At 41.3% G+C, this 16,972-nt stretch overlaps 1 protein-coding gene across 4 annotated transcripts in view; it reads right to left on the reverse strand.

The window, feature by feature from the left end:
• PBX1 (PBX homeobox 1) overlaps window positions 1-16,289 on the reverse strand; it is a 318,246-nt gene extending 301,957 nt beyond the window's left edge. Inside the window, exons 1-3 of one of the 4 annotated variants that reach the window (XM_060297025.1) lie at window positions 15,867-16,285; window positions 15,376-15,666; window positions 12,039-12,112 (exon numbers count right to left, since the gene is read on the reverse strand). In XM_060297025.1, coding sequence (XP_060153008.1) covers window positions 12,039-12,112; window positions 15,376-15,566 — 265 coding nt within the window. In that variant the 5' untranslated portion in view covers window positions 15,567-15,666; window positions 15,867-16,285. Of the gene's footprint in view, window positions 1-12,038; window positions 12,113-15,375 lie in introns of all 4 variants that reach the window. The other 3 variants (XM_060297043.2, XM_060297028.1, XM_030848237.3) reach the window with 3 other exon arrangements.
• Window positions 16,290-16,972: the final 683 nt, after the last annotated feature.

A 16,972-nucleotide genomic window follows, 5' to 3' on the forward strand; every position in this document is an offset into this window, starting at 1 on the left:
GCAACTCTGTGTGTATGGGTTGGAGGGGGGCAAACTACCAAAATCGATTCTTTACTTTCAGAAGACTCTCGCAAAAAGAAGGCAGCGTGAGGCCCCTTGAAGCCTTCCTCTGAGATAAGACAAGCCAGCACGTAAGAAACTAGGTCCGTGGGAAGGCACCCAACCTTCTTCAAGTGTTAAAGAAATCAGACCAAGCTTAAGGAAAACAAATGTCAGCGCTGTTTAAAGTACATCAAGGTTCTTTGGGTTAAAAATCTCCCCAGGGGAAGATGATGTGCTCCCTGTAAGAGCTGAGAGAGAGAAGATGGGAGAGGGTTTCTGCAGTAACTTCAGATTACGTTATTCGATTCATTTCAATACCATGAAGCATCAACCGGACTATTTATTGAACAGAAAGGAAACAACACAGAGGCAACTAAGCAAGGAGCTGCAAATTAAGATGTGTGCCTGTGAGCGCGGGTACCCGCACACGCTCACCCACGTGCTTACACGCTGCCTTCTGAATTTCACTTCTGTATGCAAGACCACCACCGCCAGCGTCTGCACTGCACGGCCACTTTGCATACCGAAAACGCGGCACAGACCCCGCGCCTGGCTCCCTGGGGACAGACCCCCGCAACCCTCGCTGCTCGCTGGAGGCTCCGATTGCTGTGGCTGCGAGGGTCCAAGCCCAGACTGAGAGGTGTTTAATAAAGGAAGGATGACTCCCGCGAGACTTTCCCCCGGCGGGTGGGGGGGGTCCTCTCCTATCTCCCTCTCGGGAATTGGAGAGTGAGGGCAGCTAAGGAGAGGAGGTGGCGGGGGGAGGAAGGGATCCTGGGGCGCCCAAAAGGAAGGAATCGGTGAAAACACAACCAAGCCCTTCACCGGGGACTCTCGGCTTCCCGGGCCGCGCCCGGGCGGCCCGCGCCAGGGGTTCGGGGGCTCGAGGCCGGCTCTGCGCTGGGCGGCGGCTCCCTGCCAGTGCGCGCAGCCCCGCGGGGCGCAGAGGAGGCCCCCGGGCCCGGCCGGGAACGCGAAGGCGGCGGGCGCTGATACCCCTGCATCAGCATCAGCCCCGTGGTGAGGTCACCAGCTTTCAAGGAGGCTTCGCAGCTCCCCCAGAGCCCACTCCTCTGAAAGGCTAATTGTGCGCGCTGCTGCAGCAAGACCCAGGCGCCCGTCTACCCAGGCCCAGCTCAGAGCATTACGATCCTGTCTGAAAGGGGCCTCTGCTTAGCACGAGGCCATGTGGCCGGCCACCCCGCTCCTCCAAGGTTTCTTAGCATTTTCTTAAGTTCCCAAAGTTTTATTTCGTAATGCATCCCCTTCAACTCCTTCCCGACGACTCCGATTTCTCTTTCCCACCTGATCTAAGCAAACAGGCTCTCTCATCTCATGCGTTTTCTGGTTGTTTTCTCCTTTCCCCTTTGATTAGCCTCAGGACGAAGCTGCTTTAATTTATTCCTCACACGATCTAGTTACTTCTCCGGCCTTCAGACTCCGTGCTGCGCGCAGCATCACCACCCACCCACGCATTTCCCACGCAAGGGGTTAGGGATTACAAGCACCCTAGTAAGGAGGCCACACAAAGGAAAGCGGTGCATGTGTTGCCCGCGCTTTGTTTTTAAACGTTTATTAATGTAAGCAGGGTGCACGGCCCTAGAGTCTCTGCATGCAGATTCTGTAGAGAGGAATTAACGTCTACACACTCGTATCCACAGAGAGCCTTTCAGAATAGATGTAGGCTGGGCTCGTCATCAGGGTCTCTGAGAGGCTCTCTTTGTTAGGGACAAAATATAAATGCAAACTTTCAATTCTATTAACAATGGTAATTATAAGGAGGATTCTCTTACAGTGACAAGACTTGGGCTCAAATCACCTAAAGCCCTCAGAAAAATGACTGACTGACAGCTATCTCTCAGCCCTACCAGCACAGGCCACTAGGTAAATGTATTCCTTTGACCTACTAGCAGATTCAACCCTGTCTCAAAGCAGGACAAATAGATGGAACTTTCTTCTCACACTTACCGAACCACACTTTCTTAAGGAAAGTCAAACATCTTTCTAGGTATCCTCACTTTGTTTCCAGAAGCCCCACTGACAGGTAGGTGGGAAACAGACATTATTTTAGTATTTCAGCTGAGGCACACTGTACAAGCAACTGTCCACAATTCTATGGTGAAAATCAAACCCAAGTTTCCTGACTTCCTGCGCTGCACCATATGAACTTGGCAAACGTATCCTGCACTTCCAAGCCTGCAACCATATATCTTTGTATTTCCCAAAAGCAATTTTCAGTCTAGAATCCAATAGCTACAAATAGATAGGACACAAAAGAAACATAATTTGCATTCAGTCATGGAGTCAACAAGGTGGATTAAACTGGGACTGGCCTCCAGCTGGCCTTGTAAATGTGATACTGAATGCTTCAATTAAAAAAAAAAAAAAAAAAAACACTATTTTTTTTCCTCCCGGTTTGCCTTCTCCAGCTCAACTTGAATGATGGAGGCAGCTTTAACACCACCATAACCAGTTTTACATGACTGTCTAGAAAAGATAGAAGGAGTCAGAGGATAAATCAGGAGTGCCATGACAATGAAAAAAGAATCGTGTTTCATAAATGCTTCACCTGCTTTCAGTGCTATGTATCCAGGCCTTGGAGGAGACTATGTTGGGGTTCATGATCCATGAAACGTGGGGTCAGATTAGTGGCTCTTTAGAGTGGCCCATTCCATGGATGTAGAAACCCGAGACCAAGAGGTTAAACGGCATTCTCAAAATAACATAGTAACTTGGAGGCAGGCGGTGTTAGGCTTTAGAACTCTTGATTTGGGGTCCAGCAAACACAGAATTCTCTGTTCTTTTTCCATTGTATCCTAGCCGTACAAAAACAAGGTGGCTGCTTCCACCACCCATTCTATTTTAGGGAACATTTCAGATTTTGTTAGGGATAAGGTATCAAACCATAAAATGAGGAGTTAAGGAAAGAAAAAAAGTAAAAACACAGAAGAAGGTAAAGGGGAAACACCTCATCCTGGCTCCCAGTAGTGGGATATTCCCTGCCAGAAAGCAATGCCTTAGATAAGCTTTATTCTGGAACATGGCTATCCATCAGGAACCAATTTCAATTGTTGCAGAACTACCAGATCAAGTCTGAGTAGGGAACAATCAAGTTTCACACTCTTCCTTAGAGTGCGAAAATTATGCCAAAAAGAGAACAAAACAAAGATTTATGCCAGGACAACCATTCTACGGCTATGCTCTTCAATATGGAGAACAGTAGCCCCATGTGGCTATCGGGCACTTGAAGTATGGCTAGTCCAAATGGAAGACGTGCTGTAAATGTAAAATACACAACTGATTTCAAAGCCTTAGTACAAAAAGAAATGTAAAATATCTTATTAATAATTTTTATGTTGACCATATGTTGAAATATTTTAGATATATTTGGATTTAAATAAAATGTGTTATTAAAATTCATTTCACCTGTTTCTTTTTACTTTTTTTCCCCGATGGGTTACTAGAAAATTTAAAACGTTAAATTTAGAATGACATGTGTTCACTGCACAGCACTGTTCTATGGGATTCTCTCCCTAGAACTCTAGGATTGAAGGAAGGAGGCGCAGGAATGTTGGGGTAACTTCTGCTGAGCTTTGCCCCTGACTTTTTTCCCCTCTCATATTGAAAACCATTTAAAGCATTTAAAAGCAGGGTCAGGAAGCATCTCACTTAGCCCCTAAAACTCCTGGCCAGAGCTGGTAGAAAACCGAACCTGAATAGACGGGGTCAAACTAATGAGACCAGTGGTAGACAGCCACGTGGTTTCAGAACAATAACAGTAGTTGCCATGTATTGAGCATACTCATGGAACTATGTGCTTTATATTGGCTAGTCCTTCAACAAGCCTACATTGTATTATCTTTACTGTACAAATGAGGAAATTGAACCTCTGTTAAATCAACTTACGTTACACAAGTGAGGATTTGAATCCAGATTGGTTTGACTCAGAGACCATGCTCTTTCTAGCATACTAGATTGCTATTCAAAAAAACTGTCTGATCTTTTTGGCAAAGGTCTTCTTCTCTGGGAACCTGACACCCGAAATTCTAGCAGTAGGGATTCATTCCTTTGACTTACTTTTTTTTCTTCTCTAAAATGCAGATAGCTCTGAGAGAGGTTTCACATAAATCCTGATCATGCACACTTCAAGTCAAATAAATGTATCAAAATATTTTTTCTTAGAAAAAATATTTTTCTTCTTAATCAAAAGAAGAAAAATACTTTTCTTCTTAATCAAAGAAGAAAAATAATACAGTGCACCCTTACACATGGAGGAGAAGAAAGATCAATGATTGAAGAAAAAGGCTGAAAAATAATGCTGAGAGCGACGAAGACCAAATTTAGTGTTATTTACAATAAAACTTAAGAATACACCTACTACAGCTACTCTGGAAAACAGTTTGGCAGTTCCTCAAAATGCTAAGCATAGAGTTACCATATGATCTAACATTCCACTCCTAGGTATATATATATCCAGAGAAATAAAAACATGTCCACATAAAACTGTTATGCAAATGTTCAGAGCAGCAACAACATATGAAAACAACCTAAATGTCCATCAACTGATTAACGGATAAACAAAATGTGGTATATCCATACAATAGAATATTATTTGGCTATAAAAAGGAATGAAGTATCAGTAGACGCTACAGCACAGTGAAACTTAAACACATTATGCTAAGTGAAAGAAGCTGGTAATAAACCAGATATTATATGATTCCATTTATGTGAAATGTCCAGAATAGGTAAATTCATACAGACAAGGGATCAGTGATTAGTAGGGGCTATGCAAAAGGAGAAATACAAACTGACCAGCAATGAGTACAGGGTTGTTTGTGGGAGGTGATAAAAATATTCTAAATTCAGGTTGTGGGGATGGTTGCACAGTTTTGTGAATACACTAACACCACTGAACTGTATACTTTAAATGGGCGAATTTCATGGTATATCAAATATATCTCAAGAAAGCTGTTAAAAAAAAGAAAAAAAAAACTACTAGTATCAAGGTTGTTATTATGACTGATATAACATTTTCCCTAAAGGAAGAACACATGAAGAAGACAGGAAGAGATCAGGTTGCCCTAAACTCACTTTATGTTACTCTTCCTGCTTTGAAACTTTGAGTTGAATGGATGGGCCTATGTGTTTTCAAAGGGAAAATATTTTTAACTATGATTACATAATATCTCCAGTTGCTGATGCTAAGAAAACACCATCACTAAAAATGCCATTCTAGCTTTTCAGGAGGTTGTTGTCCAGTGTGTAGATAATTAAAAACCTCTGTCTTTGCTCTTACCCATTCTTTTTTTCCCCTCTTCTTCCAACCTCGACCAGCCTTTTGGCCAGATATAACTCATTCTCACTTTAAGAGAATGGCAAGAGAAACATAAGAAAACAAATCTTAAATTCAGCACTATTTTTCCTTTTTCAGCATAGAATCACAGAGTCTTGGAATTGGCTTGGTCTTTTGGGACCATCTGGTGCAAGCCTCTCTTTTTCATATAAGAAAACAGGGCCAGAAATAATAAAAGCTAACAGTTATGGACTGTTTACTCTATGCCAGGCACTGTAATTTACATGTATTACCTCATTTAATCCTCACAACAGCCCTCTAAAATATGTACCATTATTACCTTTATTTTACAGGTGAAAAAATGAGGCACAGAGAAGTTTAGTAAATTTAATTAGGTCACACAGCTGAAAGATAGGAGATCGGGATACAAACCCAGGTGGTCCAGCTTCAGACACCAAACCTTTAACCACTACTGTTATAGTTTCTCCTAAAAGTACTTAAGCTATCTGCCTGCCATCTTATAACTACTTAGTGGTAGGTCCAGAACTAGTACAGGTATGAGGGACCCACCCCAGTTTCCACTTACTGACAGAATGACAATGGGAGATATAGTTGAAACCAGGACCTAAACCAAAAAGGATGAATTTTTCCACCCATTGCAATCTTGATTTCCACCAATAATTGAGAGATTGAAACAGAGCCGTCAGAGGTAAGAAGACCTTCCGGCAAGTCACTACTGACCTTATTCTGCCATGAAGGGAGATAGGTTTTATAATCCTATGACAGTCTATACCCACACTTTTTTTTTTTTTTTTTAATTCTGGAAATCACTCTGCCAAGTTCTGAGAAGTGATATCACTAAGATGTAGATGAGGCAAAAGATTCAACCAGAGGACTCTCCTGATGAGACATACTGACTATCTCACTACTTAATTATATATTCGTAGAAAAAGTTAACACAATGACAAACTATGAAATGGAATAGAATAGGAGTCTTGAGATAATTTACTGTAGAAAATACAGCATCTCTTATCTATATCACTCAGGGAGCTCAGAGCACTTTGAAAACAACTCATTAATTCTCTGCTGATTTTATTTATCAGTTACTACATTCCTTAACCCTCACCACACCATCACAGGTAAGGGGCAGGAGTAGAGCCAGAATTATTATATTCCTCTAACCCAGGCTAAAACGGCCACGCAAATGGACAGGGTGCTGCCAGGGGCATATAGAAAATGAGTAAGAGCTGTCTTTGGGAGCTGCACCTAGGACACTGCCTCAATCATGTGACATTTCGGGCAAATTTTTTAATGAAAAGAAAAGGTAAAAAGTATGCTTAGAATCACTACAACAAGTTCCAACCATAACAGCATCCATCTCACAAAGGTTTGAAACCAAAGTTAACCAATGCTAAGTTTTCCTAAGGCATGCCTGTAAACTACGCCTCAAGAGAAGCCAGGGTTATGCTTTAAATTAAAATTAAAATGCTTTCTTATTTAAATATGTTCAATATCTGGGTTTGGGATTGGTTGCTTGCTTGGGGGTAAATTTTGTAATTTTGCCAACAACAAGCAAAAGTTTATGGATGTCAGCAGAACAGAGGAGCACGTGAAGAGAGGCATGTGAGAGAGGCCTGGCACCAGCAGTGAGCTAGATGCGCCAGCAGGCAATGCCCGCCTCCACCCAGACTGCAGCCTGCCACCCACCTGGGGACCCACACCCTCGCTCCTTCCAGCCCGCAACACCCCACAGGGCCTAAGTCACAAGTTTCCCCTGCGTTTCCCCACTCATAAATCCTCTTCCAGCTTCCTCAGTTTCACTTAAATCTTTTTCATTCCCAATCCTCACAGACATCCTATTGTTAGAAGAAATGACACCAAATTTCCAAAGACCTCACTCTGGTGGGTCTGACCAAGCTGTTCTTTGCATCCTCCTCTCTACCTCTCAGGTGCCAGAATTGGTCCAAATCCACTTCTAAAAGTGGATGACACGAAATCGACTGAAGAGAAGGGACTCTTCTCATCATAAGCTCACATTGTGTCTGCCACGGAGCCATATTATTGTAGGTCTATCGCTTCTAACCAGATTATAATAAATAGTACGGGGTCTAATCACCTGACTTCTGCCTAGCACATCGCTGTACCTGAAACAGAGGTTCAAGTAAAACTGATCAAGTAACTCCCCTTCATTTGCTCCCCTTCTCTCTCTCTGTCCCTTCCACAAAAAAAAAAAAAAAAAAAAAAACCAAATACTTGAATTCTCTCATCAGCAAGAAAAAGTTTTTGCATTTGCCTGCTAGAGATGAACTTCTATGAAAAGTCACTCCTGCCACGTCAACCCTAAAAGGAATCTGATCAGAGGCAGCTCTAAATGGTCTGAAGTTATTTCACTCCACACTCCTGTTCTCTGTTCAAGGCCTAATTCCATCAGAATTATTTCCCTGAAATATATAGCTTCCTTCCACGGTGTCCCCTCCACCTACATACACACACACACACACACACACACACACATACACATGTACACACGTGTGTGCACACAGACAAATTATTCTCTAATGCTATAAAAAGACGACGATTAGGAATCCCATAATGTAATTGCTATACTAAAAAGAAGTAGCAGGCGAAAATAATAAGGAAGGGTGAAAAAAGGTGAAATACAGCAGTAGACTTCAGGAAAAAAAAACTACAGTCTGTGATGGGGGTGTTAATTGAACCCAGAGAAAAAAGAAAAGAGAGAGAACAAAGGCATGTTAAGAAAGCAAAAAATAATTTTTTTAACCTCCTTCAGTGATTTGATAACTTCACTGTAGATAATATGCAGAGGAAAATTGGCTGAAAAGTGCCATATATAGCTATTATGTTCTAAAAGTAAAAACTATTCACAACAATTACAGCTATTCGTTACTATCTATAAATAGTCTTCTTAGTAAACGGCACCCAAAATTTTTTGTGTGTTTTCCTCATTTTTAAACCTGCATGATTTTTGACACAGAAATTTTTAAAAATCAAGAAACATTTAAAAATATAGTTAAAGGGGCTTCCCTGGTGGTGCAGTGGTTGAGAGTCCGCCTGCTGATGCAGGGGACATGGGTTCGTGCCCCGGCCTGGGAAGATCCCACATGCCGCGGAGCGGCTGGGCCCGTGAGCCATGGCCGCTGAGCCTGCGCGTCCGGAGCCTGTGCTCCGCAACGGGAGAGACCGCAACAGTGAGAGGCCCGCGTACCGCAAAAAAAAAAAAAAAAAAATATATATATATAGAGAGAGAGAGAGAGAGAGAGAGAGTTAAGGTCTTTTTAAGAAATGCAGTATGTTTGAATTTTTCTTCTCCTTCTCTTCCATCCTATCAACCCCACTACCACTACCTCTACACATATGCAAAACCCAGCCTATTGCTAATATGTCAGAAGACAAGGAAGGTTCTTAAGAAACAAAAGAAAATGAGATATTAAATGGTCCAAAACTCTCTATGAAATCTCTATGTTCCCAGAAGGAACAAGCAGATAAAAGCCACTTCTGAAATACACTTGCTGGAGGTCTTGACAGGGCTTTCTTGCTGTTGAGATCTACTGCCTGAGAATTTTGCAGGCATTCCTTGTTCTTAGCATTTATTAAAAAAAGCAAAAAGTTACCAAAATAAAAACTTACCTACATTCTCAACAAGAAAACACTAGGGTTCTCTTTTTTTTTTTTTTTTTTTTTCTGAATATCCCCACAGTAATTTTTGACTAAATACCTATCAATCAACTGTAATCTAGACGGTGCTGCCTACTTTGGGTGTTATGCGTGTGTGTTTCTTTAAAGTTCCAAAAGGTTGGTAAGACAATCTTAGCTAGTTTCCCTACTAATTTCTGAGTTTTCCAATGAAAGTCCTTCACAAAATCAAAAAAGCAAAAGCAGCCAAGGAATGCAATCACCAGGCTTCCTTTCAGGGTCCTGCCTTCCTTGTAAAGACCTAGGTAAGCCCACTGAGCGAGCTCCGTGTGAGAATACAAACAAACAAACAGAGCCCACCCTAAATCAAGTAACCTCCACAATGCTTGAGACGGAAGCTCAAAAATACTCATTCAATGTGAGGGGCTTGAAAGTAACAATAGGAAAAGTCCCAAAACAATGAAGAAATGTATGTGAACTGATCATCCAAGTGATCTTTTCACTAGCTCTGTATCAAGAGGGGGAAAAAAAAGAGCTCCTACAACTTTACAGACACTATGTGTCTCAGACACGTCAACCGTATGTAAGATTTGTGGGCTCGTAGAAAGAGGGTGAGGCCGATCCTGAGTAAGTAATCGTGCTTTAGAATCAGAGTCCTTTTCAACACACCGCAGTTGTCTCCTACCTATAACACCGAACACTCAACATTCCAGGAGAGGTTTCTTCCTTCCCCTTAATCCTTCCAATACACAAGTTGAGGAATAAGGAGAAAGGACTTTTTTTCTTTCTCTTTTTTCTCTTTTTCTTTTATTTTTTTTACTTTCACCCATGGGTGCTCTCTCAATCCAAAACTCTGTGTGTATGTGTGTGTGTGTGTGTGTGTGTGTGTGTGTGTGTATGTGTGTGTGTGTGTGTTTATTTCCCTCTTAACACGGGGCCAATGATCCTTATCATTTTCAATTTACAGTACTCAATGAACTATTTTTTAAATATATTATTTGAGAGACAACACACAAAACCGTGATTTAGATTTTTAAAAATCTCCAAATGTTAATGTCATTCAATAACAGAAAATCTTATAAACAAAATATATAATCCAACAATTATACCTTTAGAGTATTATTTTGACCTTCCTATCACCATAGTTTAGGCAATATTCATGTAAGGAGCAAACTCTTGAACCCACACCAGAACCAGATCTCCATTCACACCCACCCACTTTGATCTACTGCCTCAGTAGGTTTTAATTAGAAGACTAGAATTAAACACTTTGGCCACAATATACATTTAAGTGCCCTGATGGGCTTCCTTTCAATAAAAGTCTGATAAAGTGTCTTTAAAATAGAGTCTCTTTGGCCTGGATTATCAAATATGCCTTTAGAGCTTGGTTCTACATTTTATGAAGCAAGATTAGCAGGAACGCATACCTGATTAGTAACAAATTTCAACAGACCAAATATTCCAAGTAAATAAGCAACAGAGAAAAAAGAAAATGAGAAGGAAGGAAAAAAAAGAAGAGAAAGAAATATATACACACTTAGGTTTCCTGCTCCGGGTTAATAGAAAAAAAAAAAAACTAGAAAGTGTGACAAACTGAAAAAGCCCTTTCGATATTTGTATACACAATCCATACATTTCTTAAAAGGTGTCTCACAGCTAAAATAATGCAATTCACAGCTTTGCAATAAGGTTAGGCTTTGGCAAGGCAACCCGGAAGACTTAAAGATCTAAACATCACTGCTCAGGTGCTTTGTCTGGGATAGCATGCACAACACAAATAACATTCAACAAAGGAACTGCTTACTAATTTTCCATACATTTCAAGACCCGAGTAATTACATATTTGATCAATGGTCACATCTTGAAACTATTTATTTTTAAAAGAGAAACACAGAGAGGACTCGAGAAGAAAGCCGCCCTGTGTGCCCTCACTCCCCCCGCTTCCTTTTTTTATGTGTAACTATCAATGTATATCAGCCGGGCATGCAATCATATTTATTGTCACTTTCATTCATGTCATGCCCTTGCTTATATGGTTTAGATATGAATTATTGACTGTTACACTCCTTGTTGTAATAAATAAATAAATAAATAAATAGGATGTCAGGTACTTTGCACTGCTCTACAGCGAGCAAGCAAGTCAGGGGCCAGCAGAAGCTCCCGCTTTATATAACCACCCCTCGTTCCTCATCTTTATGCCCTGGTTTCAGATTGCCTTCTCAACTCTTTCTTTTTACAGGGGAGAGACTCACCCACCTTGGAAAATTAAGGATTAAAATAAACAAACAAGAGGATGTTGCTAAATGTCCTTCCCAGAGCATCTGTTGTTTAAGAACACCTCTGATTGATGACTGCTATTTTTTAATTGTTGCTTTAAATTTTAAATGCCCTCCTGGGATGTGTTATAAGTGTGTTAGTCCATGATATGAGGTCTAGAAAGTAGAAAAACAACAGAATGAGTGAGCTCGTGGCATTCTATTCTCCTAAACCCAGTGATTCTCCCAGCTATAAAATCACAGTGCACTCAAATACCGATAACCTGATGTTGTGTGACGCTTTCCACAAAGATATTTGACAACACTCTGTCGAGAATCTCTAGTTTGCTGCTTCGTGTAATTACAAGAAAAAAAGGAAAGGAAACTTTAAACACTTAAACATCCCGGTGCCCAACTCCAAAAAAATTAAGTGTTTTAAAGATGGACCAAAATATATTCCTTCAGGAAACGGACTTTTACTTTCATATTTTTCCCCCAAAGGCACAACATTCTATAAGTTTCCCTTCATAACCTCTATTTCAGCCTCAATTTCAAGGAGGCCGGGAAGAGAGTTAAGGCAAATAAACCAGTAATGCCTGGTAATAACTGTCAAAGAAACTTGGTGCTTTCTTTTACAGGAAGCAGGGCTACTAGGACTTCCTACTGGAATATGCGATCAATCTTGAGAGTACTTCTATTCTGAAATTTTAATATTTAAATAATGGGTTCCTGATTGCCGGTTAAGTGGTCAATTGGCCAAAGAAAATGCTTAAATGTTGGAATCTCATTCCTACCTGTTTTTTCTTTGATTTCACACAACACATTAAACAAGGCAGGCTTCATTCTGTGGCAGTTTAAAGCATGTTTTCTGCAAGAAAGAAACAACAGAATAGCTTAGGTGGACTCTAGAGATCAAGCTGCTCCTAATGCACAGGGGGAAGAAAATTTGAACATTTAGCCAAAATTATAGACCAAGCATAACTCTGTGGCATGCTTCAATTGCTTTATGACTTAATAAACAGAGTCCCGCCATAGAAAAAGAACTAATGTTAATTAGCAGGGAGAGAGTAGGGATTTAACTACAGAACAGAACTAATCTCAATTACGCCCATTTAGGAAGAGTTTTGGGCTTGTTTGTTTGTTTTTTTTTTTTAAATAAGTAGTTTAATCCAAGTGGAAGTCTTAAACCAATAATCCTATCCAGGGCAATGAATACACGGCAGAGTCGAATGCATGGGTTAACAGTTTTGTATAATCTATGCAATCACCACAGCCTAGGAGCTGTCTGCTTCTCGGTCCGTGTGTGTTTTCAAATTTAATTCATCCATGTGTTCGAATTCATTCCGCAGATGCCCCTGTATTCTTATAAACACAAGATGCTTGAAAGGTCTTCTGAGTAGAACTGTCAATTTATAAAATTTCAGTCCCCAAGTTAAAGAGTATGGAAATGCATTGCCAGGGGGCAAACATACCCATATGGGGAATAAATTCATTTCTCTGTGTTCACATTATGTCGCTTGTGCACACACTGCTTATTTGCAGGTGTTGAAATTCAATTATTTACAATTAGGACCTTGCACCCACTGGGGGAAAAATAAATACAATTCTGCCTTTTAGATTAGTGATTTACCTGGTTCTTCTGTGTGCTTGTATTCAGAATGCACTTGAAGACCAAAACAATACCTTTCCCTTTATTATACTCTGGAAGCACTTAGCAGAAGGATATTGTTTTGGAAACAAAATACTGATCATATCAGCTATTAGTTAAGGGAATTCTGTTGACTAACTAAAATGAATGTGTAAAGATAAATGGGAACCTCTGGCACTCAAGACACATGCAGTTCTTTTTAAATCCCTTTCAAAGTTAAAAAATAGACACATCCTCATGAACGGAAACCATGAACCATGCTCTATATACTGTACATCAGAGGAGTCATAAACTCAAAATTCAAAAGTATCAAAATAAACATACACATTGTGTCTAAAACAGGAATGGTTCCCTATGTAAATAATAAATGTACATGATGAAGATCTGACTAGGGAAAGGAAACACCCGATTAAAACATTTGCTCAGTTACATTGTTTAACCAAGAAGAAAAGCTTAGTGGCGATTTAGTTCTCTTGTGGGATGTGCAAAAAGGTGAAAAAAACTTCAATGTATCAAAGACTTCTTTCTGGGCCTTTTAAAAGAGTTTTCATTAATTGTATTCTTATATAAAGGCCCAAATGCAAAAACAAACAACAACAAAAAATTCCACACGGCTTTGCAGAAATATTGCATTGCCACAGCACATCAGTGGGGTTAGAGAGAGAGAACAGAAAATGTCACTATCCCAAAATTGTGTCTGATCTCTCAACATCTAGGCCATTAAAAGGAGGAACCCGCCAAGCCACGGCTGTCCTCAGTTGTACAAAAAGGAGTGGGACTAAATATCAGAAAAGTGGTGAGTTTCCAGTCTTACCGGCCCCTTCAGCTACATAAACTTGTTATTAAAGCAGTTTATTGGTATGTCTGAGTTTATTTTCCTGGAACAATGTAATGGAGAAATCTGTTCCAATTCCAAAAGAGACTGCCAGTGGGAAATCTTCCTCTTACCCTACCTATTAGCTTTTCTCTGGATAATAAAATTCAAAAAGGGCACCGATTAATTTTTGAAAACTTTCCCCTATTTAAAAAAAATTTAGCATAGTTCCAGTCTTTGAAACTTCCCAAGTTTTCAAGCACCCATAAACCTCAGGACTGTTGAGTTTACATGTTGCATGCGCTTACAGCTAAAATAAGAGTGTAATTCACAACATCCATGTTTTTAACTGCTCCTCATTTTCTAAACTCAAATTCCTATCTCCCTTAGACAAAAATACATATAATGATGTCTTCTCCATATAACTAAGTCTTGTGAGGTACAGGAATTGTGTATATATGATTAAAAAGGCCAACTGCTTCTGAGATTTAACAAAGCTGGGTAATTGTAAAGACATATGTGGTCATTAGATTTTTTAAATTCTTCCTTTCGAGATCGGCCTTGGGCAAGCAGTTGGTGGGCTGCTATTTAGTTAGTGTTTTATTTTGAAAAGAGAATTTACTGTAAAATCCTAGAGTGGAGAATTATATACCTGGTAGTGGATTAAGTTGAGAAGCTACACAGCTTCTTTATTATGCTTCCTTAATGAAGATCTTCCTATCCTATAGGATTGAAATACATAAAATACACACTTGCCTTCATTTCTATTTTAGTAGCATCTAAGTGGTCCTGAAAGAAGCATGGGAAAAAGAGCATGCTTGATTTCCCCCCCCCACCCCTTTTTAAAGGACCATACATTCTGTACTACGGAAGGTTAGTAAACCCACTCAAAATAAGAGACAATAAAGTTACACTACATATCTGAGCCTCTTAAACCTACCAAATATGTTTAAAAGCAAAAGTATCTCTTCTTTCTTTACATCAGCTTTTCTTGAAACAGAATTAAATAAATGCAAAATATTTTCTGGATAGCTGACAACTACTGACAAAGAATTACCTTGCCTTTTTTTTTTTAATAGGGAGATAAGGGGAAAAGATAAAAATTAATTTTGGAGGAGTAGTCCAGAAAGAAAATCCAAAGTCTCTAATTCAGGGAAGGGGTCAACTAAATTTGCAAATAAAGTGTTCATGGGACATTTTATTTTGTAATGTTACGGAGTCCTTCAACAAGAAGTCATGTAATGCTGTTCAAAACTTGACAATTCTGCTCTCTCTGATACTTTTTTAAAGCAGTAAAAAGTGCCGAGGGCCGCTTTTGGATCAGTTGGCAATATTTTCGGCGTGCCTGAGTGTTTGGATATATATGAAGACCTCTATATTCACACACACTCACACACACATACACACACACACACACACACTATATATATATATATATATATATGAAAATATATATATACACAGCCATATCACGGCATGGGAGATTACACTTTCGATAACAACGCTCCTTCAAATTTTACTCCTCCGCCATATAGTTGCTCGTCAAAATGGGCAAAGAAATAACATTTAAAAAGAAAGCGCTGTGGTGATTCGGTTCCCATTGTTTCCCCCAGCGAGAGGGAGAAAAACAAAAAACCCCAAGAAAGGAAAAGAAAAGCCTCCATCTCACCTGGCCTGCGCCTCATCCAAACTCTGGTCTGTGATGGTCATAATTTGCTGTAAAATGTCTCCAATGTCCTGCTTCCTCCCGCCCTCCCCCTCGGTCCCTCCGGCCCCATCCTGCAAGTGCTGGGACAGGCCGGGGTGTCCGGCCATCCCGACCCCAGCATGGGAATGCATCAGCCTGGGCTGCTCGTCCATCTCCAAAGGCAACGGCAGCCCCCGGCTCTTCCTCTTCTGCTCCTCGGCTCGGCTCCTGGGAAGCACCAAGGCTTTTTATCCTTCAAGCTGTCTTCAAATCCTTTTCAGGATAAACAGGGAAGGGGGGGAAAAAGAAGACCAAAAGAAAAAGAAAAAAAAATCCCTTTGCCTCTTTAGAGGATGGTGGGAGGATGGGGAGTGGGGAGGGGGAGGGGGGCGTGAAGGGGTTGCGGGGTGAGGGTGGGGATAAGGGCTGGTGGGGAAGGGTGTTGACTCCAAAAAGCAAGAAAAATAAACCACCTTCCCACTTGACGAAAAGAAATCAGAGCTGGCTTTTGGTTTTTCAGTCCGGTATCCTTTGCAAGGCAGAAATGGGCTCCCGGCGCTTATATCTGTGGCTTAATCCTTTTGCAAATATGCATTGATCGGGAGAAAGGAGAGGAAGGCAGGGGGATTGCAATGCAAACTTTCCCCCCCACCCCCCGCTGCCCCCCACCCCCACTCCGGGCCAGAGTGATCTCAAAGGGGGTGGGCTGTTGCAAAAGCCAGATCTCCCCCAGCCGCGGCGGCAAGGCAGAGCACAGGCTCTCTCCTCCACCGTGTCTCTGCAAACTCCAGCAGCCCCGTCAGCCTCCTGCTTTTGTTTAGCTCAGGCTCAGGACTCCAGAAACATACACAGAAAAACCACAGCCTGAGAGGAGGAGGAGGACGAGAAGGAGGAGGAGGACGAGAAGGAGGAGAGGGGAGGGGGCAGAGGAAAGGGAGGAGGGGGCGGGGAAGCCGGGAGGCGGGGAAGGGAAGGAGGGAGGAGGGCACCCGGAGCCCCGCCCCCCTTCCCTGATTGGCCATCGGAGAAAAGACGGGCCCCCTCTTCCCCCTGCTTTCCTCCCTGCGCCTCCTCCTCGGTCTCCTTCGGCTCCTCCTCGCCCGGCGCCCTGTCAATCAGAGTTCAGAGGTGGGCCGGGAAGGAAGGCGAGCTGCTACCAAGTCTCCAGTCCTTAAAGGTGCAATGATACCGAAGCGCCAGCTCGGTTAGTCAGTTCCCACTTTTCCTGCCTGCCTCACTTGGGTTCTGTCCTTGAGAAAAATGTGGCTCCACTTAAAAGCAAACGTATAAAATTAACACGAAAGAACAAGGACGGTGTGGGTCGCCCCCTCAACTCGGGTTTTTCTTCCGCTGTAACGTTGCCATTTAAAACTTGATCCTTTTAAATCGTTAGAGCTCAGGGAAACTGTTGAGAGCGAAAGTTTGTCAGCACGAAGTTGTTATGAAACAATCGAGCTGTTAATATAATTAATAATGATCTCTAATAAATGGCATATGTAAAAAATAGATTTTAAAAAACAATCACAATAGAGCTAAAAGTAATACTGAACTGTGACATTTTGGTTGCATGGAAACTAAA

This window comes from Globicephala melas, chromosome 1 (genome assembly GCF_963455315.2).
Source record: "Globicephala melas chromosome 1, mGloMel1.2, whole genome shotgun sequence".
Lineage (NCBI taxonomy): Eukaryota > Metazoa > Chordata > Mammalia > Artiodactyla > Delphinidae > Globicephala > Globicephala melas.